A 27,929-nucleotide genomic window follows, 5' to 3' on the forward strand; every position below is an offset into this window, starting at 1 on the left:
AACAAGGGGGTTAAAATTGCACCTGGGGAACTTCACAAGACAGCTCACACACTGAAGATAACTGGTATGGAATGGCAGTTCTTTGAGTCCTATCTGTGAGAATCAATTTAAACCAGTTTAAGGTGCGTCCCCTGATACCGACTTCTGCTTCCAAACACTCCAGTTGGATGATATGTTCTACTGTAACCAGGGGCTGCAGATAGATAGTAAGAGCAACAAAGATGCATGACCTTTGTCTACATTCAAATAGAGATGATCAACTAAAGCCACCAGGGCCATGTCTGTAGCCTGGCTTGAAACTAGACTGAAAACCAGACTGAAAATCATCCAAAACACATGGATTATCCAAGAAGGCCTAGAACTGGTCTGCGACTGCTCTCAATCACTTCTCCCAGGAAGTGCAGATTAGAGATTGTGTGATAATTGGTCACATGATTTTTTTATGTACGGAGGTGGGATGTTTTAAATATAATGAACAGAGGACTGCCTCTTTAACTCAGGGAAGGTTAGTGACTGATTCATGATGAACATCAAGTGTTCATTACTGTGGTTGTTATATGCTTTTAACAGCCAGCATTAGCAAGGATCCAGTGTGCAAGTGCCAAATCTCCAAATGCAAAACCAGACCTCTCCTCAAAGGCTCTGTGCAAAAGATTAAATTCAAGGTGGAACATCTTTCATGTGTTGGGCCCATCACAATTTGGGAAAGGCCAAAGAAGCTATAACATCCTAGTCCAGCCGTGATAAGGAGCATTAAGCATGAATGTTGAAATCACCTAGAACAATCAGTGTAGGTATCTCCAGCAACACATCCAAGAGACCTCTACCAAATCACAGAGGGTGCCCACTTGAGGGAAAAAAGGCTGAAAAATAAGCAGAATGCCCAATCTATCCTTTGTTCCCAGCACAAGTAGCATACAATCAATGCCAGTTAGTTTGTACTTTGAGTCTGCAGAAGGACTCAGAGGTTAAAAGCTATCCCTCCACCCTGGCCACAGATATGGGATTGGCGGAGGACCACATAACCAGTGAGAGTTGGTTGGGACAGATACACCATATGATTTTCTTCTAACGGTCTCAGTTATGCAAGCCAGGTCAATTTTCTCCTTCTGTAACATCCAGAAAAACTCTGTATAGCAGCTAATTGGAAACCATCAAAACCACCTTTAAGTGTGGGTTGATACCTAGAAAATTGTTTTTATAAAATTTACCATTTGAGACCTAAGGATTTATTGAGTAATTTATTCAATTTGTAATGGTCTTTGTATCACGTACCTGAATAGCATATTCCAAGATGAAGCTCGGCCTTGTGGATCTCTTTCTTTGATATATTTTTGTAAAAAAATGCTAAAAGTTGGATGGATGTTAATATTGGCATCTCTTACAGATCCAATTTCTTTCCATGAAAGGTTCCATGGTCTGCCTTGTCAATTTGGTCTAATATTCAAATACAGTCAAGAGACAGTTACCTAGTATTTAATCTACAAGGGACATTGGGAGAGAGGAGGCCCTAAGCCTTGGTTCCTAATTTAATACTACCGTATATAAGTAGTAGTCCAAGGCCTTTCTTGGGTTGGATGAATTACTTAGGTAGAGGAGGAGTTCAGTGGATGACTCTTGTTCTATGAGCCTCTCTTAATAAACAATTTAAAAAATTTCTGCTAGAACATCTGGTGTTCTAGTCATAGGCAGTCCTTGGCTGTGGAAAGCAAATTTGCAGTATTTGAATCTGGCAGCAGGATTAGCCCTCAGTTTTTCCTAATGAAAAAAAATGGCTGTTTTAGAGAATTCTTTCTCCCCATAGCCTCTCCTTCCTGCTCCTTAACGCTCTTCCCTGCGTGCCTTCCTTCCACCTCACACTCCCCCCCCCCCGGCTGCGCTCTCTCCTCACGGACAACAACATGGTGGCGGTGTTGGGGCCAGTCGCAGGCAGCTTTGTCAACCCCTGCCGGGGGTCCAGAGATGGTCCGAAGGCAGGTCTTCGACGTGGGGCCTCGCTACACCAACCTCTCCTACATTGGGCAAGGCGCCTGTGGGATGGTCTGTTCTGCCTTTGACAATATGAAGGCATTAATTTTGCATGAAGGTGTTCCTTTTTTCATTCCTTCACACCATTTGTGGGGTATACCAGGGGAGTTTAAGTTTGCTTTAAGAAAGGAGGAAACTGACAGACATTCTTTACTTTAATGATACTGCAAATGCAGCCAATTCAGCTCTGAACAACTGACAGACATTCAAAACCTTTTTTCCAAAGGTAGGCTTCAGTCCAGCCAAACAAGGGTCTGATATAAGGCAGCTTCATGTGTTCATGTGAGCTTGGGGTATGGATGGACTGTAAGTTAAATATGAGCAGCCAGTGTGATGCAGCCAATGTTATCCTTGCGGTGTATCAATGTGATCTTGGGGTGTATCAACAGAGGTATAGCATCCAAGTCGCAAGATGTTATAGCTGCACTGTACACTACATTGGTCAGGCCGCACCTGGCGTGCTTACTGTTTGCAGTTCTGGAGGCTTCACATCAAAAGGGATGTGGACAGAATCAAGCGGGTGCAGAGGAGAACAATTAGGATGATCAAGGGCCTGGAGACCAAGCCCTATAAGGAAAGTCTGAGGGAGTTGGGAATGTTTAGTCTGGATACGAGGTAGTGGAGGGGGAGGGACATGATTCCTGTCTTAAGTATTTGAAGGGCTGTCACTTTGAGCAGGGTGGGGAGCTATTCCTGTTGGCAGCAGAGGATAGGACTCATGATAATGGGTTTGTATTGCAGGCAGAAAGGTGCCGGCTGGATATTAGGGAAATTGTTTTTTACAGTAAGAGTTGTTCGACCATGGAATCAGCTACCTAGGAGAGGGTGAGCTCCCCCTCACTGGCAGTCTTTAAGCAGAGGCTGGACAGACACTTGTCAGGGATGCTCTAGGCTGATCCTGCATTAAGCAGGGGGTTGGACTAGATGGCCTATATGGCTCCTTCCAACTCTATGATTCTATGCCATGAACATGGTGGTGTAAAGTCATGATGAAGCGCTGACTCTGAATCTCACTGTGAATAATATATTTCATTGCCAATAAGATGTATTGATGGCTATTAGCTATGATACTTTAAATAGACAACTTCACAGGGGATGGGCTGTCACTGGTTATGAGCCACAATGGCTAAATAGCACCTCAGTTTTCAAAGGCAGTATAAATGTAGATATCTGTTGCTGGTGGGCGACAATAGAGGAGGGCTGCTGTTACCTTATGTCTTGTGAGTCTCCCAGTCATATGGTTGGTCTGTGGAAGAATGGGTACTAGACTAGATGGGTCTGATTTAGCAGGACTGCTCTGAGGTTAATTGCCTTCATGATTATGAGAAGCTGCTTGCCCTTGCCAAAATAGTGTGAACTTCTTATAGAGAAGAGAAAGTTTTGCAAATAGCTGCTGTTTTTAGTTCTGTCTTAGTTAATTTTACATCTTTGCATGTCTTGTTCACAATGTGCTCTGTAATTGTGAGCCCTTGAGTAAATCTGTATTTACCATGTCAAGTCCCTGGCCTGAAGCAGATACTTCTACAGTTCACTATCAACATTGGAGCTGTTTGGCTTCAACTCACCTTCGCTGTTTCCTGTCATCTGCTCCCAGTAGGGGAGATCATTGTTTCTTTAGACTATATTGTTGTTTTTGGTTTCATCGTTGGGCGTACCAGGTTTAAAGATAATGCACTGGTTGACCACACAGGGAACCCAGACTGTCATTTGATGTGCAAGGGGTCCCCTCCCTCACAACTTCCTGTCTAAAAATACAGTGGGAAAAGCTATGGGAGGTCCAGAATAATACACCTGTTGAAATCAAATATTGTGTTTATGGTCAGATGCATCTTATAACAGTGTAGAAATATGCCCAGGCTTTGTTGGGGGGTGGACATGCAGTTAGCACTTGCTAAAAGTCCAGACCCCATCAATGTGTCTGTTCCCCTGACAGGCTAATATGTACTCAAGTCCATTTCTCCCTGCTGCTTCCCAGACCTTACATACACAGGTATCTAATGTGTGCCCCATCAATCTGTCTCTTTCTGGGAAAACTGCTGAATTAAATGTCCATATCTGTTTCAGAAGGTATGGGAGTGAATATCAAGACAGCTACTAGCAGTCCCTGAAATTTGAATTTTTAATTAAGCAGAAGCACAAACTGTAGTGCCTTGTTGCACATTCACATGAAATGTGGTGAAAGGTTCAAGATGTCACTGTACCCAAAAAACTTCTAAGATATCTATAACTGAATTACTTCAGTGCTGGATGGTACTTAGTTTACTGCAGAGCCTGATCAAATTATTTATAACTCTTATGAGTCACTTTCCTATTAAAATACTCAAAGTGATGTACAGGTCCATCCTGCAGTACATTTTGAGCCTTTGGCCTTGTTGCCTCTTCATATAGCCTAGCCTCTTGCACAACAGCATGACTGCTCTTATTTTCTTCAGTCATTTTAGAAGAGCAATCCTAACCCACACACGTTTGAAAGTCAAGTGAGGCAAAATGGAGGTTTAGTACTATTTGTTATTTGTTAATCATAATATCACCGTGACTGTGGTACCTCAGATACTTACTAGTGTTAAGCATGTGAGCCTCTGCCTTCAGGGGGCACATCTTTGCCCCCTCCAGTTCCACCAGTTGGAATGGGATGGAGAGAAAGAGGTAGAGTTAGCAGAGGCAGCTTGTGTGCTCTGTGGTGGTTGATCATGAGAAAAAGTAATGAGAAGTGGAGAAAATAGGTAGTTGAGCTGCAGAGATTGTGGATGAGGAGGCAGAAATTACAGGTCCATATTCTAAGCTCAAACCAGAAGGCAAGCAGAAGAATTTCCAGGTGCGCCCCTAGAACAAGATTGTGGGAGGTGAAAACCTTTTGCCTGCGTATTAACTCTGAGTATTTGGAGGCTGATTGAGCTCTTATGCTCACGTTGAATGCTTCAGATGTCAAGATACCTAGTCATATTACCAAAAATGTAACTAAACTGGCCTCAGGCATAATTCCTTGACCTGTGTTCAAATCACAACTCTGCTGTAGAAGATCACAGGGTGATGTTCAGCCATTTACTTGCTCTTGGCTTAACTTAACCATGCATGGTTGTTTTGAGGATAAAATGAAGAAGTGAATTATGTAAGCTGCTTTGGGTCCCCATTGTTGAGAAAGATAGGGTCTCAGTGAAGTAAATAAATACCTATAGCTGAAGATGTGGGTGAAAAGTGGGTGGGACGGAGAGAAGGAAGAAGGGAAAGGTGAGACTTTGGGGGTTGTCTTCCCCTTTTTGGTCTTGGCAGGACATGGATACAATCCCCTAGCATTCTCAGTACCAATACAGGCAGGGATGCCATGGCTGGGTCAGTGATTCTCCGTAATGCTGGAGACCAAATAGTTGACAGCTAGCTGCCTATGCTCTCCAGGTAGCACCCATGGGCCTGGCAGGTGCACACCTCCTTGCTGTAGCTGGATCTGGATGGGATGGTGACTGTCTCTCAGACCCTGCTAGTCATAGAAGACACTACTGAGCTAGGTGGACCTATTGTCTGACTTGATGGTAGCTTTGTATGTTCAACTCATGTTTACTCTTTGAAGTCTCAAATTGTGTTCCAGATAATGGTAAAGCTCCAGTATGTGAATGAACTACGTTTGTGTATTAGATTCGGTTCTTGATTTGCAAAATACCGTTTTTAAATGAAATTCCCAAAGATGCATGTGGTGTGGCAGAGAACAGTATATATGTCTGTAGCTATTCGTTTTGCTAAAATATTTGCTTAGAAAAGTTTCCCAGAAATCATTTTGCATATCCCTTTTCCTCATTTGTTACAGTAAATAATAGCTTTTTTGGCTAGGTTAGGTCCCATGACACATCGTGGGCTCTGGTTGCTTTTCTAGTATCTTCTGTTTTCTGAAGAAAGTCATCAGGGTTTTGTAATCTTTTCCCCTTCATTGTTTTATACTCTGGTTCTACTTTTGATTTATATACCACTGTGTTTCATGTTTCTGTCTGAATATAAAGCTTTATTGATTCCCCAATTGTTTTTTATTTTGTATTGTAGTTGTTCTACATATAAACTTAGTCTGTTCTTTGACTTTATCCACCGGATTGATCTTGTTCAGTTTTGCCATGTTTGATATTACTAAAAATTCTGTGTTCACATTATTCATTCTTTATTGCTTTTTAGTTGGGAGTCAGTATAGTTTGTAAACTGTAGTGTTTGTCTTTTTCTTATTCTTCCTCTTTGATTTTCTGTTATGTTCCAATCTGGGCTCTATAGAAAAGATGTATGTTTTCCTTGTTAAGCTGATCATTGTGTTCATATTCATTATTCTTTTTACATGATAAGTTAGAATATAATTATTTTCTTCTTGTAGAGTGCTCATTATGTATTTTATTCTCTGTAAAATTACTTACATGTGTATGTGAGTGATCTCCCCCCCTCCCTTACCTGGTGATCCTTCATAGTTTTCCTTAGTTTCACTAACGTCTGGAATTGCAAGTTCCTGTTCTGGCCACTGTCATTTGAGGAGAAGCTTGAGGGAAAAGATCCTACCGTGCATTTTATTGCACAGTTGGCAGGTGTCATGGGATATTATGCTGGCTGGATGCTGTTACCAAGGATACCTAGGATGCAGATTCTAGAAGCTCTTGGGGAGAATAAAAAGGCAGTTGTTTAGTCTGGGAGCATCATTTGCAGAGAGCATAGAAAAGGTTTGGCTCCTTTGGTGAGTGAAATGAAGAACAGAGTACCAATCCCAAGTTTAAGTTTCCTTTCCCAGGGAGAGGAAAATGAGGACAGATCTATTTCCAGTCAGGCATGCGTAAACTGCTGAATGTCTTGAAAGGGTTTAGGTAGTGAAACTATTACTTTTAGTTTACCTGAGCTGGTAGTTGTGTTTGTTCATATCTCTATATATTACGCACACACCCCTATATTCTTCTTGAAGTCATGTGTGTCCTTGAATTGATGTATGTAAAATCTCATAGTAGTCCTTAGATTCTGAATATTTTATGTATTCACATGTAGTGATTTGAATCATTGCTACTCATATAACTTTCTATAGATAAGGCATTTTGGATGATGTTACAACAGCCAGTCACTTTTGAGTAGTGAATTGGCAGGCTTAATCAGTAAAACTGCAGAATGCTTCCTAGGTGGAGAATTTGAGTGCAGTGCTATGGCAACTGCATTTATTCTGTCTGACCCTTTACTTCTAACATTTGAAGTTAGAAGGTAGCATTGTGTATACAACTGCATATGAATACTGCATACTTTTTCTACATTTTGGAAATTGCATTGGTATATAATTTCATGTTTAGTCAGTTGCAGTAAAAATAAAGTCTGATGGCACTTTCGAGACTAACAGGTTTTAATTCTAAAATAAACACTTGGCCTAGACCAAGCCAAGTGTTCTTAGACCTCTGATGCAGCTGCTTCCAAATGGTTGTTTCCTGAGGCCATAATGTCAGTGTCTCCTTCAGGGAGCTGATGCTGTTTGGTTTCAGTTTCCCCCCCACCCCAAAAGGAGTATTTGTTCCCTGAATAGTCCCAAGACAAGCTTTCCAAACCCAAGTCTGTGCCCATAGCCAAGGGCCCATGAATGATACACATGCCTGGGACAACTTGGCACTCTATTGCACATTCAGTTCATGGGAGCCACCTGAAGCTCACTGTTCTTTGTCTTGCATTCAAGATCCTTTGAATTGTATCCCCATTCCCCAAGACTCCAAGACAAGTGCGCATGGGTAACAAATTGACAGTTAGCAAGGCATTTCCAGGCACGGTGTTGGGGATCAGTGGTATAGTGATTACATGACGATCTCCCGTTTTTATAACTAAAGCCTGTGATGACAGCAAGCATGCATCAATACTGGCAGTTGCATTGCAAAGAGTTTTCCTGGTGGGATGATGCCGTACTGTGCTGTGGCAACGGGTAGGGGAAGAAATAGGGTGGTGAAGTAGAGGAAGATGGAGCCGTCATCCCTTGAATACTTGTATGAACATCTGCATTACAAAAAACTGGCAACGGCAAACAGTGAGCTATTGTGGATATAAATCAGAGTTCAAATTTATATACTTCAGTAGAGTTCTAGGGTATAGCTCAGCAGCAATGGTGAAATTTAGCAGGGCTTGTATGTGCTTTACTTTTCCTGTGGCTGATCCAAAAGCATGGGATGTGTAAAAGGGATAGCGGTCATAGCTCTTCAGTAGAAAGTTGCTCACTGCCTGTAGGGTTACTCTGCTTCTAGAAAAATTAATAGTCTGTGAATCCCAAAACTTGCCACAAATCTAATTTTTCTTCAAGCCAGCTTGCTGGTGTCATTGATCAGCTGTCAGCCCTACCCAAGTGTTTGGTCCTAGATGTATGAAGTTAGAGACTGCAATATCCTAATTATTTCAGGTGGTTAACATGTTTGCATACATTCACAACAGTATGTAATCAAGAAATTTCGGGAGGGAGTGGAGAATGGGTTCTGGATGAGTATAGGGCTTCATGAAATTTTTTGAAGGCTTGTTCCCATACTTTGGAGTTACATGTATGTTTCAAATGGGATCAGATAGCAAAAAAAGATTAGGGTGTCGTTAAATTCTTGCTTATTTTGACAAGTACTCTGCATATTATGGTTGTAAATGTAAACTTTCATTACCTGCCAGCTTTGGGGTGAGTGCTGGTGTGTGTGAAATATCTATGGAACCTAAAACTTTTGGTTATATACTTGACTGTATCAGTTCTCCATCTCAGATCTACTATACAAGATGTAAAGTGAAGATACAGCATTATATAAAGCTTAGTTTCCACCAATATAAATTCTGCTGTTATAATGGTGGCTGATGCTTCTTTTGTATGAAACAATGTAATTGTGCCCTTGTGGAACATGGTTCAGGCTATATATGATAAGAGTCCCAGAGGTAGCCTCATTGATCCCTTGATAGCGTGGCAGGATTTCCCATGCACAGAATATTTAAAGAGCTCCAAAACAAGCAAGTTAGCCATTTGACAAGTACCCTACTAATTTTCTTGTCCAACTTTTCCAGCAGCTGTTAGGTACAATAGAAATACAGCTGGTTCTTTAAGGTTGTTTTTTAAAAAATTATATTTGTTTACAATTGGGGGCATAATTAAGTTGTTGCATTCTTGTAACTCCTTGCTACATTTTTATCCATGTTGAATCTGAGGGAAGGAGGCAAGATACAAATGTTTTCCAGTAACAATCCAAGCAACTGTTCATGCCCTTATGAATGGAGCAGATAGCCTGGTCAGGGGCTCCAAAAAGTGATCTGATGAGCATGTGTGTAGTTGTCACAGTTTTTTGGTTGTGCATTCTAATTGTTCACTGTCAGCATACTCTTCCCGACAAAATACATGTCAAAAATAGCAGTTCTGTAGTAACTAAAATCTCAAGTCTTGTATTACTGCTGCTATAATTTATCCAGCATGATCAATGGATTGGATCAAGCAGTAGATTTCTGCTAACAAAAGTGGGGGCACTCATCCCCCTTCCACTGCAATTATCTGTAGCTTCTCTCATTCTGTTCTTGGATGTCCCTAGGAGCAGCATTCCAGGCTGCGGCAGGACAGCAGAGACCAAGTCCTGTACTGTTGGCAGCAGTCCCTTCAGTCAGCAAAAACTTCTGATGGATCCAACTGAGTATGTTGAAAACAAGGGAGGATATGAATATATCTCAGTCCTGGTTGATTATGTTTTAAGGTTTGTCCAGGCCTATCCTACAACTAATAAGTCTGGAAGGACCGCAGTAGACAAAATATTCAATGATTTTTGGTTCTGAAAGTGTTTTACTTCATGTTTGGTGTGTTCCGAAGAAATAAAAATCAGCATTTTCGATGCCTCCTGCCTTTTTCCCTACTTGGAGTATAACACATGTGTAGAACTCTCAAGGCAGCAAGATCTTAGTCTTAATTTTAGTTAGGTTTGTAAGATGCTTAATATGTATCAACATGGAATTTTGTGTGTTTTTACTCAATTTTTATCTTGTATTGTGGAATGTTGGAAATCACCCTGAACCTGGCTTGGGCTGGGAAATAGTGGGATATAAATCTAATAAAATAAAAAAAATAAAAATAAAGTAAGTAACTGGTTCTTGTAGGTTATCCGGGCTGTGTGACCGTGGTCTTGGTATTTTCTTTCCCGACGTTTCGCCAGCAGCTGTGGCGGGCATCTTCAGAGGAGTAACACTGAAGGACACTGTCCTTCAGTGTTACTCCTCTGAAGATGCCTGCCACAGCTGCTGGCGAAACGTCGGGAAAGAAAATACCAAGACCACGGTCACACAGCCCGGATAACCTACAAGAACCAATGAAGTCTGACCGTGAAAGCCTTCGACAATAAAATAAATAACATTAGCAATAAATAAAATTAGCCTCTGTCCTGAGGAACTCTCAATGTAAATTTCAAGGTTAACAAGAGATTAGTGTGTCAAAATGTATTTATATGACCTTTATTTTGGTTAGGATGAGGACTAGGGCACAGAGTCAGTTAATTAAAAATACAGGTTTTAAGAAGGAATTTAGTGTTAGCTTGACTTGTAATCTTCACCTTGTAGAGTTCACCCGTAAAGACCATAATATAGCCCTGGGTTGGTGAAAAAAATTAATCAGAATCAGGGTCCTTGGGTTTTTTTAATTTGAGAACTGTTGTAGACCTTCTAGCTATTTGACATAATTTTACATGAATGTTAATCATGATACTCAAAAGGTTATCACAAAGATTTTAAAGTTCTGTAATGGTCTAGGAACTTTAAGAATATTGTAATTGTTTATTTGAGACACTAATTTTGACTTTCATTTCTTCTAGGAAATCCCAGATGTTGTATCCTGTGCTATCTGAAGCTTAATCACTTCTGTACCTGTTCGCAGAAGGAATGTAAACCTAACATTTTAAATCTGTGGAGAAATTGGCAGAGGTGCAGTTGACGGGTAAATAACTTTGTTGTGGAATGGAATGCATTTGTTGTGGAAAGTGTCTTGACCCAGGGGTTTAACCCATGGGGGTAATCATATCTGGAAAGCAAACATGCACATAGCAGTGTTAAATATTCTCCATTTTGTGTGAAAGAGAGCCTTCGGGATCATGTTTGTAAATCTAAGTCATAATGGTACATTTTGTTGTAGTGAGTTGCAATAGCACGGTTAGTTGGCCTATGATACGTTGTGTTCTCTTATACAGATCTGCATTAGGATGTTGCCCAGCACTGCTTTAGGGATTTTGTCATACCCAGGAATAGCTCCCAGATCCTTCAAACCTCAGTCAGACTGTTGCTTCACAGTTTGAAAAGGAACTTTTCTTGCTTTGTTTTATGCAGTACTTCTGTATACTGCAGATCTTGTCCCATTGAGCTAGTTTTGGCAGTTCTCTGGCAACAAGCAGTTACTTATAGGGAATTTTGAGAGACTAAAGTTGAACGTGAACCCACAGACACTTGTGTATCTAGTTAGTATACTAATAGTGTTTTAAATTTACAGTATAAATATATTTTATTGTTTGAACTAACTATAACCCAGTGATACCTAATTTGATATAGTGGGTTTGGAGGTCAGACTGCTAGATTTGAATCCAACGTGGCCTTATGTGGGGTGACACTGGAACTGAGTACTGTTGCGGTAAACTCCTGCCACAATCTGGTGAGACGTTTGAGGAGGCAAACTTGACTCCAATCATTCAGAGACCTCCAAAAAGCTGATAATTGAGGTTGCAGGAGCTGTGTGGACAAAAAGCTTCACTGCCTGAGATGCAGCAGTGAGTAGGGTAGTCTGGGTGAAATTACTTGTGCCAACAGAGCTTTCTTTGCAAATGTAAAGACTGTGGTAAGAAGAAGAAGGTGGTCACAGTTTCCACTGTTCTCCCCTCCCGCTGCAGCTTCCTGGGCAGAGTAGCTTTTTTGTCCATGCGCTACCTGGAACTTTCAGCACCAGCTTTTAAGTTTCTGGAGAAAAGGGATGACAGTTGTGCTCACGCTTAATAAGATTGAGGCTATGGTAGTTTGATAGAATTGGCTAGCGCTGACTGACTTTAACTAGTTTTTAATAGGGTCAGTGGCATTTTGAGTGTAACAATTCAATTCCTAAATCTGTACAATATTCAGCTTAGTTTCCAAAGTATTTGGTAAAACCTTTTCACCAGTTCTTACTGTCTCTAGCCCAGTATCCTGGCTATAGAGTGGAAGTAACTTACAGTAGGTTATGAGATTGAATGAGAAATAGTATGAAGAATTTTACACATAAGTAACTCAGCTACATTTATGCAGATATGAGTAGTAATGCTCATATTCATAATCATATAGTGCGGAAAGCTTCTGTATACTTCACTGTTGATCAGTGATATTCTTGCCAAGGGCTTCAGTAAAAGCCACTAACTCTTAATATAGCATTCAGTGGTATACCAAGCAGGGCCTTTTGAGTGTCCTATTACTCTAGTGCATCATTGGTTCACAAAGCCTAATGGGTGCTACTTATGCAGTGCTTGTATTGATCTAAAATAATTGCAGTAATTCATTCTAGACCTCTTGTACCTGAACCAAAAATGCTTTTTATGTAATAGCTTAGATTTTTCAGACCTGTTTCAATGTGCATATTACAAGGTACTGTGTTCTGTGTTTGCATTATAGTTTTTTTACTTTTTAAATGGTACTTAAAGCAGAGTTAAGTATGTCTAAATTCTGTGGAGAGAGCTGTGTGTATTGAACTGAATGTCTTAAGACATTTGAATCGAGACCACGAGACAATCTACACATTCAGAAGACTCTCTTAGTGCATAGTTTTTGTATAATGTCAGGCTGTGGTGGGTGGGGAATAAGTATTGTTGACTGATCTTCTGTATTAAAACAGCAGCACAAGCCCCTATTTTTGCATAAAGAAAACTATTATGTTGGGATGAGAGTTCTAGGCCAGGATTCTTGTTTTTCATATGCAAGGTGTCCTTATATGAAGGAGTACTTGTGTACAATTCTGACATAGTCTGGTTGCAGCATCCCTAGAGAGCTGAACAACATAATATTTCTGAAGATAAAGATTGTATCTTAACCAGGAAACATAGCCACCAATATCTGAAGGCTGTCAGCTAAATGTCGGAACAAACAATTGTGGTCTTACCTTAAATAGCCAAGCAAAATTTGCTATTTTTTGGAATTGCAATTTAATCTTTTTGTATTGATAGTTAAATTACTTGTTTTGCAGACTTCTTTACAAATTAAGCAAACATGGGTGCATTTTTGGATAAGCCAAAAACTGAGAAGCATAATGCTCATGGGACTGGAAATGGTCTGCGTTATGGGCTTAGCAGTATGCAAGGATGGAGAGTGGAAATGGAAGATGCTCACACAGCTGTTGTAGGCATTCCTCATGGCTTAGAGGACTGGTCCTTTTTTGCTGTTTATGATGGTCATGCAGGTTCTCGTGTGGCAAATTATTGCTCAAACCACTTATTAGAACACATCACTAATAACGAAGACTTCAGGGGAACAGAACAGCCCGGCTCTACTCTTGAACCCTCCGTGGAAAATGTAAAGAGTGGAATCAGAACTGGCTTTTTGAAAATTGATGAGTATATGCGCAATTTTTCAGACCTTAGAAATGGAATGGACAGGAGTGGCTCGACAGCAGTGGGAGTTATGATTTCGCCTGAGCACATTTACTTTATCAACTGTGGAGATTCACGTGCTGTTCTCTATAGGAATGGACAAGTCTGCTTTTCAACCCAGGATCACAAGCCTTGCAATCCAAGGGAGAAGGAGCGAATCCAGAATGCAGGAGGGAGTGTCATGATTCAGCGTGTTAATGGCTCATTAGCAGTTTCTCGCGCTCTGGGGGACTATGACTACAAATGTGTCGATGGCAAAGGTCCCACGGAACAACTTGTTTCTCCGGAGCCTGAGGTTTATGAAATTGTAAGAGCAGAAGAGGATGAGTTTGTTGTCTTAGCTTGTGATGGAATCTGGGATGTAATGAGCAACGAGGAGCTCTGTGAATTTGTTAAGTCTAGGCTTGAAGTATCAGATGATCTGGAAAAAGTGTGCAATTGGGTGGTGGATACTTGTTTACACAAGGTATGTAACCTGTTTTTGTCATGGATTGCGTCCTGGAAGATGCAATAGAGTCCTTGGATGTGCTGTACTGTTGCAAAATGTACTGAGGCTGATGGTTTGAAAAAAACAAAAAACTAGTAAAATAATGGTAATTTGACTACTCTTCTGCATTTGTGGATAGTCTTGTGATGTTTCAGTGAGGAATTACTCTGAGAATTAACTTACACAATTTCATGCTTGTTAGGAATTCATACCTTCATTGGATTTTGGATTCTTAATGTTATTGTATGCCATATTAAATTGATTTTTTTTGTTCCAAGCCCTAATTTGTCATTAGTGCAAAATACCTTTTTTCTTTGTGTTCGAGCAGGATATTTAAAATGTCCAAAAAAGGTAAGACTTTTTTTGAAAAAAGGACAAACTACTCTATTTTACCCAGTCCCAAGAATTGGTATGGCTTGCAGTTAAAAAGAGAACATCTAATTTATAATTTCTGAAGGTTTTCTGAATGAAGTGTTAAGTAATGTTTTCATAGCAAGTATATCTTTCAATCTGATATTGCTTAGTGTATCTGTTTTGCTTTCATGATAAAAGGAATTCTAGGCTTGGGGTAGTGATGTATAAAATTGAGGACGAATTGTTCACTTTCCTCTTCATTTCCAAACTCATAAATTTCAGAGGTATAGGAGAGGTAGACATGTGCAGAAACATTATGGTAATATTGACAATAATCAGAATTTAAATGGATTTTAAGGGAAAATCAACTTTCATGGTGCCGTTTCCATTTTTTTAATTAACTTTCAGCTTTATCTCAGTATTCAGATTCCAAATGCAGAATAGTATGATTCTTAAAATATTATGAATTCATTGGTTTTCTTGAGGTCACCTTTTTGTGAGTTAATGTGGGAGATGACAGAAGTATTTTTGGTACTATTGGTGTAAATTTGTATTAAAATGGCTATCAAGAAGAAATAAAGAATAAGAGTTGGTTTTTATAGGCCGACTCTCTCTACCACTTAAGGAAGAATCAAACCAGCCTACAATCACCTTTCCTTCCCAACAACAGATACCCTGTGAGGTAGGTGGGGCTGAGAGAGCTCTAAGAGAGCTGTGACTAGCCCAAGGTTACCCAGCTGGCTTCATGTGGAGGAGTGGGGAATCAAACCTGGTTCTCCAGGTTATAGTCCACTGCTCCAAACTACCGCTCTTAACCACTGGACCACGCAAGTAATGCATTAGATGCCTGGGAGTCTTAGTCATATGGAAAGATACAGTTAGGATCACTTTATTTACATAGAATGGGCTTCCCCAACATGGTGCCTGTGGGTGCCCTGGTGCCCACAGATGTCCTGGTGCCCACACCTTTTCAGGCACCTCTAATTATTTTTAGAAAGTAGGTAGGGCTTTTGCCCAGCAGGTCTTCTGATCAGCTACTGGAGATGTAATTGGTTATGCAGATTTTCCAAAAATTCATTTTGCAGCAGCTGCCACCATAGCACAAGGATCTTCACAAGGACTGAAGATAAGCTGTGTATGCAAGAAAATATTTTTAAACAATATGTTCATTTTAAAAGGCATCCTGTTAATTGGACGTTTGGCCTGAAATGTTGAATAGTTAGTATTAGAGTTATGCATGACCTCACTCCCTGAGATTTTTGTTTTGGGTCTGTCTCTTGAAGCAACCATTTTGTAGTTGGCTCTCCCTTTCGTGGCAGCCATTTTGTGGTAGCATCTAGTGTTCGAATCCCAAAGGTGCCCACAGACTCAGAGTTACCCTGATAGAAAACATTACTGTTCTTCTCCAGGAAACCTGCATGAAGCAGCTTTTTTAAGTACAAAGGAGGGTAACAAAGATGATTAGGGGGTTGGAGCACCACACCTGTGAGGAAAAACTGGAGAGCCTGGGTCTTGATTCTAGGAAAAAAGACAGTTAAGGGAGACATGATAAAAGTTTATAAAGTGGATAGTAGGAGCTTTTTGTCCCTTGATCAAGGTATTAGAAATTGGGGAGGGGGCATCCCTAGGCAGTTGTTGAGAAACAGGTTCAGGACAGACAAAAGGAAGTACTGCTGTACTCAACAGATAATTAAACTGAAATTCACTGCCAGTGAAGGTGGTGATGGTCATGAGCACAGATGGCTTTAAAAGGGGCTTAGATTCTTGGAGGGAGAAGTCCATCTCTGGCTACTAGCCATGGTGAGTGAAGGGAGCATTCATCTACAGAGAAGCAAACATCTGAACACTATTGCTGGGAGGCAGCAGCAAGTGAGGCCCACAGCTTTTTTTGTCCAGTTTGTGTGGCCCTCTGGGGCAATGAGCTGGCTGACCACAGGTATGATCCAGCAGGCTATTATGTTCATGTGTTCTTAGTTCAGATTTCTCCTTGTGAAAAAAATCAACTGTGAATAAGTGTGTTTTTTCAGCTAAACTTCTCAAATATATACTATTTTTTTCCTTTCCAAATATAGGGAAGTCGTGATAATATGAGTATTGTACTAGTTTGCTTTTCAAATGCTCCTAAGGTCTCAGATGAGGCAGTGAAAAGAGATGCAGAGTTGGATAAGCACTTGGAATCACGGGTGGAAGGTAAGCAATCACATTCTGCATTAGACATTTTTCTTCCAGTTTCTGTGAAATCCACACATGTAACAATTGAAGCAATATTAGGCAAAATTAGACTGTAGTGCAGCCCTCATACATATTGTGTGTGTAAATTGCCGTCAAGTTGCAGCTGACTTATGGTGACCCCTTTTTGGGGTTTTCATGACAAGAGACTAACAGAGGTGGTTTGCCAGTGCCTTCCTCTGCACAGCAACCCTGGTATTCCTTGGTGGTCTCCCATCCAAATACTAACCAGGGCTGACCCTGCTTAGCTTCTGAGATATGACAAGATCAGGCTAGCCTGGGCCATCCAGGTCAGGGCCATACACATTGGAAGATGCAAATCTTGGGGGTCAGGTGTACATCTGAGCCACAGAGGCCAGATGGTAGTCTGGTTAATCACTTGTCCTTATTGCATCACAGTTTTGAGGAGGTGGTAGCCCTACATTGTCCAGCACAGTTCATTTTATTTGAGGTGTACAGATCATTTCCACACTGGCCAGTTTGTGGTGCAACGTGTTAACTTCTGTAAGTGGCTTTTAAAGCTAGGCTTGTTGGCGCCTCCTGATTAAAGTAATCTCGCAAAGCAAGCCCTATTGAAGAGCAGACGAACTTGCTTGCTGGTCAGTTGTAACAGCTGTTGAATAATTAAGAACAGGAAGTATATGTGCCTGGATAAGCTAAAAGAGCTGCACCATTAATGTCTTATAAGTAGTCAGACTGAAAGTTAATTGTAGGCATTCCTAATTAGTTTGGTCACTTTTCTTTAGGGTTTGTGTTTGGTGCATGCATAAGGCACTCTGGAACTTATGATATTACTTAGCATCAGCTTAACTCTGAGAATTCTGTGTGTCTAAAGCTTTAAATCAACCCTCAATCTAAAAGGAAGGTGAGGGGGGGGGAAGTCAAATTGAATTGGCTTTCCTGACTTCTTGTAGTGTATGGTATCAGATTAAAATTGATCAGTTTTCTTATCCACTCCATTTTTAGAAAAGTTTGTTTCTTAAGGAGTCTCCATTCTGTTTACATACAGGAGTGGTTGTGATGGAGCCATCCTCTAAGCAGGCTGTGTCTAAATACAAGATTTGGGAGATACCATGAAGAGAAGAGATGGGGTTGGGTTTTAGAAAATTGTTCTTTTAATGCCATATCTCGACAAATATGTAGGCCGTTGAGAGCAGAAATGGCTTGATTTTGTATTGTCTCCTAACTGGCTTATTCTCATAAAGGCCTCTGCTAGTATAGGGACCCACCATTCGATCTTATTACATAAAAGATCTGAAGGTAAAAAATCAGGACCAGAGCCATTTCCTATTTTCAGTTTATTTATCAGATTTTCTATTTCTTGTGCAGTAACTATGGGCCAGGATGGTAAATTTTGGGCATAAAATTGAGATAGATTGTGTAAAAGCTCAGAAAAGTATTGAACCCATTTTTGAGAAGAAATAGAGCTCCCCGCTGAGGGTTGATGACTGGCTTTAGAGATCAGGGACAAAAATTGTTTTGTGTCTTTTTTACTAGAGGCATCAATAAGAAGGTCCCACTCTTTTTTGATATACCGCTTTTTTTTAAGTTTTAAGTTTCTATGTTTTCTTTTAAGCTGAAGTAACGATCTCAAGTGATCACAGGTTCCAGACGACATCAAATTCCTTCCAGATCTTTGGATAGCCTTCCTTAACTGACGGCATTCCTTGTCATACCAGATGTGCTTTCCCTTAAATTGGGAGGGGCTCAAGGATACAAGAGGTCCTTGAATGATTTTAAAGCAATACGTGGGTTCAGCGTATTAACAAGTTCTGGAATTGGCCTCTTAAAAAAGTTCAAAGTTAATAAGGTATCAACCTCCATTCCACGCTGAAAAATCCACTTTCTTGGTATTCTAGAAAAGGTCTGCTGGTCTAGAGTCAGTTTGGACAGACTTGCTCTCTGGGGATTAAGTGATAATGTCAAAATATGTGGTAGATGATCACTTTTTAAAAAAGGATCAACCCATAATCTCCTAACTGCTGAGACCAAATTAGAAGAGATTAGAAAATAATCAGTTAAACTACATCCATTTGGGGAAATAAAGGGGTAATCACCATATGCATCTATTCCTCTCCTGCCATTCAAGATAATCAATTCATTGTTTAGCACAAAGGGTAACATAAACAAACCAGCTTTGTTTATCTTACTATCCCTAGTGGAGCTATCATTTAAAAGGAATAAGGACTCCTCAGTGTGATCATCCTCCAGCCTTCCACTGGCTAGAAGCCAGTGCATATCATCTGCTCCAACACGAGCATTAAAATCTCCTGCTACAATTAAGAGAGCCTCAGGGTACTTAGAAGGCAGATTACTCAGTTGTTCAGATAAAGAGCTCCACATGGATTTCGATTTCCCACTTGTAGGAGATGGACAAAATAAACAGTAATAATTGTCAATTTAACATCATTTAGGTGCATCAAAACTGGCAAAGCCAAAAGCAAAGAATCTAACTGCTCTAATTATCCATTTTAAGCCTGTCTAAGATAAAGCATGCAAGCCCTCCCCATCACATTAATTTGAGCCTTAACAGAGAACCCCATAAACTGTAAGAAGCATTTCCTGGAGGAGGGCAATGTTTGCTTTATTCAGAGGTGTTGCTGTACCTCTGAGAACTCAGTGCCTCCAGGATATCGAACTTAGCCAATGATATGGTCAAATCCAGGACTGCTCAGCTGATGCTTCTGGTCCACTTTCAGGGCCTAATGATCTCCTGTATAGGTACAGTTCCATGGGCCCATCTACATGCCAGACCACTCCAGTGGTACATCTGGCCTTATCAACTAGAGATCCTGAAGAAGAACAATAAAACCCTGAGCCTAACACTGTACTGAAGCAGAGCAATTCCAGCAAGCAAGGCGGGGCCAATCCTGCTTCACAGAGCATATCATTCAGCTCTTCAGATGTGAGTCTGTTTGGTTGGGGAGCGTCATTGCTCAGCTGTCCAGCTCAAGGCACATTGACGTCAAAGGAAAAGACTGACCATCAATGCATTAGAATTCAGAGCAGTTAGGAAATTGCTCACAGGGACTGGCATGTACTCATGAGGATGGGTAGTATCTCAGCCAAGGCCCACAACAACCAGTGGGGTTCCGTCATCCACTCTACATGCAGAGGCAGTCCATTCTTTCCTGGGTGGAGAAACACCTCTGGTCCATCTTAGTGGAACACATCCAGGGATCCCTGAGTATCCAGGCAGACTGGCTGAGCACACAGAGCATCAGCAAGAATGAATGGTCCATCAAACAGGATGCCTTCCTGCAAATGACAACCAGGTTTGGGATTCCGAAAGTGGACCTGTTTTCCTCGACATCCAGTCACCAACTACCAAAATTCTTCTCCAGATACCTTCACCCTCTGTCAGGAAGAAGAAGAATTAGTTTTTATATGCTGATTTTCTCTACCTTTTAAGGAGAATCAAACTGGTTTACAATCTCCTTCCCTTCCTCTCCCCACAATAGAAGAATTGGTTTTTATATGCCGACTTTCTCTACCACTTAAGGAAGAATCAAACCAGCTTACAATCACCTTCCCTTCCCCTCTCCACAACAGACACTCTGTGAGGTAGGTGGGGCTGAGAGAGCTCTAGGAGAGCTGTGACTAGCCCAAGGTTACCCAGCTGGCTTCATGTGTAGGAGTGGGGAAACCAACCCGGTTCACCAGAATAGTATTTGCCGTTCGTGTGGAGGAGTGGCAAATCAATCCCGGCTCTCCAGATTAGAGTCCACCACTCCAAACCACTTCTCTTAACCACTACACCATGCTGGCTTCCAAGGGGGGGAAACGAACAGATGCTCTAACCTCTTCTTGGCCCAAGGTCCTACTGTATGTGTTCCCACCTCTCCTGGTGATTGCAAAAGCTCTACAGAAGATATGACAGGAGGAGGAGGTGATTGTTGTGGCTTCAAATTGGCCTCACAGACCATGGTGTCCCTCCTTAGCGGTGCTTTCGGTAAAAGACCCTTGGAAGATTCCAGTGAGTCTGGACTTGTTGCAACAGGGCCCAGTATGGTACCTGGACCCTGAGTGGCTCCATCTGACCATGTGGCTCTTGAGAGGAAAGGGCTCCTGAACCTAGGCAGCACCTCAGAGGTCACGAATACCGTTATGGCCTCCAGGAAGACCTCCACAAGGCGCATCTACAATACTACATGGAAAGCCTTCGTGAGGTAGTGCCAAGGCAAAAATGTCAACCCCTTCAATCCTGGCTTGGCCCATCTGTTGGCCTTCTTTCAAGAGGGCATCTGACAAAGCTAAAAGCGTCCACGCTTTGTCGCCAGGTAGAAGCTATTGCTGCAGTCCTGCCATATGTAGCTGGCTGACCTATATCCAGATATCTTCATATTGGCTGCTTCCTCAAAGATCAGCCCTCCTGTAGTCCACATATTCCTTTCATGGAGTCTGCATATAGTCCTTTCGGCTTTCACTAAGCCTTCCCTCAAACCCCTTGAGGGTAGTTTCCCTTAAATGGTTGCGTAGGAATACTCTCTTCAGCTAGAAGATCCTTGTCAGTGAAAGAGGCCCTGTATGACTTCCATAAGGAGAAGGTGGCACTCAGGGCAGATCTCAACTTTGTTCCCAAGGTGAATTCAGCCTTTCACAGGAGTCAAGAGACCCTGTGAAAGACTCCCATTCTCCTGTTCGCATTCCAGCCACCCCATGGAGAGAGAGTGGCACTCCTTAGACCTCCTGAGGGCCCTCAGAATTTGTCTCTGGCATAGTGAGTCCATCAATAAGTTGGACTCTTTTCATTTCTTTAACAGCCCATAATAAAAGGAAGATGTTGTCCAGATTGGCTATCAGCTACACCATTCACCAGTGCATTGTCTATGCCTACAAGGCTGGTAACATCCAGGTTCTCACAGGGATCACAGCCAAATTTGTGAGAAATGCAGCCACTAACGCAGCTTTTGATCGTCAGCCCTCAGTGGAAGAAATATGCTACGTGGTCTTTGATCTTGACCTTTGTTAGGCACTACAAACTTAACTCCTTCTCTTTAGCCTATGCCGCCTTCAGGTGCAGAGGGCTGCAGCATGTGGTTCAAGATCATTAATTCCCACCCGTCACTTGGGACACTGCTGCAGGAAGTCCTATTCCAAGATGCCCTCATCCTCAGAGTGAGAACGGAACCTTGGATACTTATTGTGAAGGTTCCTTCTGCTCTGAGGTTACCTCCCCAAAAAAAGAGAGAGGGAAAAGAGGAATGTTTACGGAGAGTGGGGTCATGAGTCTGATCAAACCTATGTGATCAAGTTCCAGTGTGAAGATGCTTGTTTTAATTTTCCATTACACCCACTCATATCACTGCTCTGGTTATTAAATGTTTGCTTCTAACAGTGACTTACCTGTTTTGGTTGATATTTCTTCTTGGTTCTATCCCTTCCTGTTCTTGGGTTCATTAGCTCTTGAAGTAACCAAATTGAAACTGGGTGATTCCCACCCAGGTGACAGGAAGTAAAATAAATTGTTCCTGAACAATTGGTGGGTATAACCCATTTCAAGAAACCCTCCTAACCTCACAGCAGAAGGAACCCTCAAGATAAGTATCCAGGGTTCCCTTTCATGTAGGTTTTTTTGGATAATGCTATTTGGGATGCAGAGGATACTGCCAATTGAATTGGGAAACTGTCCTGCTGCTTCTTTCTAATGATATTTTAATTTTGTGGGAAAGCGTTTTTTCTTGATGCCCAACACAGACTGAGAAAGGATGCAGACACAAGCATGTGCTTGTTTCACTCACTTGCAGAGTCCCGAACTGGGTAGTTGAAGAGCAGCAAGTTGACCCTGAGGAAGACCAACTGCTCAACGCTTCAGGGGAGTAGATGTGCACGATGAACGCTGACAGTATTGCCTGTTTGGGAGAAAACACGCTCACTCTGCACACTCATTGGCGAGCACAAGAGAAGCCTCTGAGCCACTGCAGAGAGATCCTGCTCAGACCAACAGGAACATTACAAAAACTCCACTAACTAGTGAGTCACCAAAGCTGGAAAAAAACAATAAACCACTTCAACCAAAAATGATAAACTTTTCAAAGGAGCTGAACAGCCCCCCCAGCTAATCCTCAAAAGTTCAAATGCAAAAAAGACAGACTCCAAGTCCTCTCCCCACCCCATCACAAAAGTGACCGAACAGAGCAAAAGCCTTTTAACAAATAAAAACATCAGAAAGTAAAGCCAAATAATAATAGAATGTAAAAGAACCAGAAAGCAAACTAAGCAAGCAAGACCCTCCCCATCAGACCAGAAGAAAGGAAACCAGCATAAGATTGGAGTGGTGGTGGTGGTGGGGAAATCATAGAAAACTAGCTTTTAAAAGAAACAAGCAAAGCCCTCCCCCCACAGGCCCAAAAAAGTTGATAACCCAAAATACAGCAGAAATGCAATACAACAGCAAACACCAAAAACAAATGAACTGCAAGAAACCAAAGTCCTTGGGCCTTCTCGCATAGATAGATTCAGGATCAGGTTTACCAGCTTTGCCAGCAACTCTCCATTGTCTATTCAGCTCAGGATAAGGATACACCCGAAAAAATATTGATAAGTTTTTTGTAGATAGTCAGTTTTTCTATATTCAAGCACACATCCCTCCTTGAGTCTGAAGAAATTGTGACTTGATGTGGGAAAGGCACAATCCTAGCTCTTGATTGAATGAAGTTGGGAATTAGTCAGACGGGAGTCTTAAAAAGCCCAGTAGACTCTCAAATCTGCTCTTGTTGTAGTGTATTTCTTTTTGAGGGGGGGGGGGCTCAGAAAAGGCTGAGGCAACTAACTTTTCTACTTCTTTAGTAGGACAACCCAAGTGATTCCTAGTCAGATTATTATTAGTCTCCCTGAAAAAATCAAGCGTAGTATATTTTCTGCCACACCCTTTCTCTGAATTCATTCATAAGGCAGCATTTGAAAAAGGTGCTGATTCAACATCAGAATTAATGATTCTCTTCTGCTGTGACTAGCTAAAGATTATTTGCATGTAGAATTTTCATTCCCTTCCCCCTTTTGATTAAACTACTGTGGTGCACTAAAGAACATACCTTAAAACTGTTAGCAATTGAGCTTGCAAATTTGGTCTGCTTTTCTTGGAATCTGTAAAAGAAAGCTCTCAGGTTCCTTTGTACATGGTCTTCAGTGATGATCTGTTGTACGTTTTGTATTGGCTATACAGTATTCCAAATTTGTTAGCCTCAGTAGTGTGGTGCAAGAGTGACTTTCCTGTGGGAGGTTTTGCAGTAGAATAAATAATGGTCACATGAAATAGCTCTTTGTGATAGTACCTGCTTCATGTGAAAATTATGGTTTTTAATTTAGCATTATCTAGGAACGAGGGGGTGATTCCTTAAATAAGTTTTGTTTTAGAGTATTTACTTTTACGTAGACTATTACAACTTTTATCACTAAGCAAAAGATTGTAATTTACAATGTAGTATAGACGTACTGTAGTTTAATGCATGTGGGGTGGAATGGGGAACATCTTCTGTATGACAAACTTATAGCATAAATCACTTAAGCTTTTTGGATAATACTTGAGCTATTAACCAGATTGAATGGTACAATTACCTTGAATTTCAGAGAACTTAAATAGTTTTTGGCAATAAGTAGGATATGGCAGATATTGATAGAATGGTAATTCTAGAGATCAACCAAAGTCAAGATTAATTGGTTCAAGTCAGTGTGACATTAACAGTGCAATCTTAAAGCGAGTTAGTCCACTCTAAGCCCATTGAAATGAAGGAGTAACTCTTCTTAGGATTTCCTTTTAGGTGGTATTCTGCACCCCATTTGCTTCTTTGAACCACAGTTCTTTTCTTTCTGTTTCCTTCATGTCAGTAGATCACAAACCTTAGTGGTATAAAATTTCTGGACATTTTGAAGCCATTGGAGGAAAGTATGTGTTCTGGTTTTCAGGAGAAACTAAAATATATGCAATATTTCCACATCAACCCTAAGCATATTTTACTGTTTTAACAAAATAAAATGCATAATTTATAGCTTAACATATTGATTATACTATATGGCATATTTGTGAAATGTAGAAGCATAAATACTTCAACTTTCAACAAGCTTACTTGTAAATAACCCAATACTGAAGAAAGCCAGAGCTGTGAACTGCTGATCTCTACGGTACCTTAGCACATATATCTTGAAAGATAGGGGGAAAGTTAACAGATTTTCAGGTAAAGAATGGGAAAAGTGTGATTTGGACAGATATTCTCATACATTGTAATAGACTAGCAGCATATGCGTTATTATAACACAGAAAACATTGAACTATTCAGTAGTGTATTGTGCACATTGTAGTATTTTATTGATGCAGAAAAGTTTTACACCTCCTCTACAGAGAGCTGCTTGAAATGGCTCACAAATACAATAAACCATATAGTCTTTAAAACAAACCATTAAAAGCAGGCCAGAGCTTAACATGCTGTTAGACAGTCCTCGGGCTACAACCTACCATAATGTGGCGAATGCTGGCCACAGTTAAACAAATATACTCTTGAAGATGACTTGTGTGGAATTGGAGAGACCAAAGAAGAAATCTGGAACTATATCTAAAGGTAAGCTTGAATACATGCAGCCAAGCTGTTAGATTCAGTGTTTTGCTCTTAATGTGTAGGTTAAACCACAGTTCAAAATCCTGTTTTGCAGACCAAGTGCAAACCACAAGCTTGTTCATTAGGATGTACCCATGTGAATTTGGGAAATCCACAGTGGCAAACCATAGTTTTGGTCAACTGACAAGACTTTAAGAGTAACCTTAAGAGTCAAATGTGCCGTGGGATCATGATACAGCAAACATGTACAGATACCCAATTTCCTCATTCAGTTTCTTATAAAGATTAACTAGTCTTTTAAGATTAACTAATCTATAGTGCTAAGCAAAAGTATTCAACATAATAAGATTCCCATCTTTTTCCAGTCCTACTTGTATTGCTTTTGATGTTTTTTCCCTGCAGGAATTTCCCCAGTCATTCAATGTTCTGTACGTTGGATGAACTATAGCAACTTTAAGTGACATGTACTTGACAAAAGAATGAACATTAGAGTATTGAAGGCATTTTATTTCAAGAATAGAAGAATGTAAAGAAAACAGAAGAGAATGCAGAAGAGCACAGACTTATTTTCCGTTACGCTTTGTTTGCAGATTTCCCCTTTCTTTCAATAAATACTCTAACTCAGCTGGCCTTTGACAAATGTCTGTTACTTCCTTAATTAAACAGTTAAATCTCTAGACAAAGAGGTTTCGGGTTTTGCATCAAATTGGACAAGAACATATGGGCAATGCCTTTTGATATAAGAGAAACTTAAGAATGTTGACTTTTATTTATTTAGCCTAGATCTTTATTTATATTGGGATTCTGAATTTATCGTGTTCAATCAGGAATGTGTGTTAACAAGTTTATGTTTAAAGGCCTGAACGCTTTGAAAATATTAACTGTTAACAATTTGCATCTTTTTGGGGTGAAGATAGTGTGAATTGTGTGCCTTAGTTTTAATCTAAGGGGAGTTTTTAAATTGTAGGCCTCAATCATGGAAATTTTAACAAGTAGAATGAATAAACCTTCCATGGAAGGAAGTCTGACTAACCTGCTTTTAATTTTCAGCTTCATTTTTTATTTCTTTTTCCCCATTGTGGAAACAATTATCAACTCCTGCATCATAGTTGCTTTCCCAGGTTTTGAATTGGGGTCCTAGAGATAAGCCCCATAAGCATAAAATTTTGTACTAGGTGTGACTTCATTACAGGAGCTGTGGTTCCCCTGCCCCCATCCTGGTTTCTAGTTTTGAGGCTGTTCCATCATATGTAATTGGGCTTAAATGATTGGTTGCATGTAAAATGATAACAATTGTGATAGGTAAAATCTAGGAAATCTCATGTGATGCAAAGACTGTTGAAGAGGACACAGAAATTAAGGTGGTACCTGAAAACTTCTAAAAACATCTTCTGTTGAATCTTTACTACTGATCATCTGAAGCAGGAGTACAGTTAATATCTCCTTTTAGGCTTTGTGAAAAATAAAGTGTTTTGGATTGAAAGTGTTTGACATATTGGAATAATAAGTCTTGGAAGCATAGCAGGATAGGAAGGAAATATTGGGTTGCATCTTAAAGTGCTTTCCCATTTTCCCATTCCCAGCTCTCTCTCTCCGCCCCCCCCCCCCCCAGCTAATGCTGAGGGCTGAAAGGCCAGGATGGGGGGCATAGAGGGAAAAGAGGGAAAGGGCAGTTTTGCCTGTTTTTTTTGTTCATGTGAATCCTGCAGTCTAGCATCAGCAGGGGAAGGGAAATGTAGGGAATATCTGTGTCTGGCAATGTGTTGCACTGGCAGTTGATAGAATACATCCACTAGATGTTACAGTGATACAGGAATGGATGGATAAATTTAGAATACAAAATAAATGTAGTAGAGAAGAGTTACACAATTTGAAGTAGTAAATTTTTTAAAGGGAGTTTTGAAAGGAGGAAAAAAAGAGCTACATATGGAACAGGACTTTACAACTATACCCACTCCAGGGCTCAGTGGGACCCCTGGAACCGCATTGGTCAAGGTATAGAAGATTTATAGTGGAAGGGGGAATAGCAGAAATTGTCATTATCCAGCAGAATTATCCTCCTGATGGAAAATGGCCTGATGGAAAATGGGCATTGGGTACAACAGCAGCTGGGGGAAACTATTGCAAGGCTGCCTGTAGGACACAATAAAATATCACTTTGGGAAGAGGGAGTTGGAAATATTTTTAAAATATCAACATAGAGTATGCATTGGTGAAGATGTTTATAGAACTCAGGAGTAAGTTAGCTGTTGAACTAACCCCTGAACTACTGAAGAGTAGACACTATGAATGCTGTACTTGAATAGCTTGTGTTTTGAGTATGTATAGTAATTTCACAAGTTCCATTTAAATAAAAGTTCCATCAGCAACCATTCAATAATTTAGCAGCATTAACACAAATTCCAGTTGGTGGTTCTACTAGACAAAAGTAAATATGAATTGTAGCATGTTTTTAAATTCAGTATACACTTTCTGTTTAGGTAACCAAACATAAATATAGAAAATACAGGCTGGGATTAACAAACCCATAAAATTGATTCCTTGCCCAAGGGTAACTTGTGTACCTTCCATGGCAATCTCATGCCACACAGTAAACGAGATATTTCTTGCCGAATGCGTCTTGCCATATCATTTTTTTAAAATGTAGTCAATCATTGGTACAAGTATTCCGATCAAGTGCATTGTATTATAAAGCCATATTCTCCAGATAGA

The 27,929-nt window shown here is 40.6% G+C and overlaps 1 protein-coding gene across 2 annotated transcripts in view; it reads left to right on the forward strand.

The window, feature by feature from the left end:
* Nucleotides 1–10,814: 10,814 nt before the first annotated feature.
* The window catches only part of PPM1B (protein phosphatase, Mg2+/Mn2+ dependent 1B), a 38,970-nt gene continuing 21,855 nt past the window's right edge, over nt 10,815–27,929 (forward strand). For both annotated transcript variants that reach the window (XM_056852290.1, XM_056852289.1), the window contains exons 1-3: nt 10,815–10,936; nt 13,193–14,061; nt 16,509–16,626. In XM_056852290.1, the coding sequence (XP_056708268.1) occupies nt 13,216–14,061; nt 16,509–16,626 (964 nt within the window). In that variant the 5' untranslated portion in view covers nt 10,815–10,936; nt 13,193–13,215. The remainder of the gene's footprint in view (nt 10,937–13,192; nt 14,062–16,508; nt 16,627–27,929) is intronic.

This window comes from Euleptes europaea, chromosome 7, assembly GCF_029931775.1.
Source record: "Euleptes europaea isolate rEulEur1 chromosome 7, rEulEur1.hap1, whole genome shotgun sequence".
NCBI lineage: Eukaryota > Metazoa > Chordata > Lepidosauria > Squamata > Sphaerodactylidae > Euleptes > Euleptes europaea.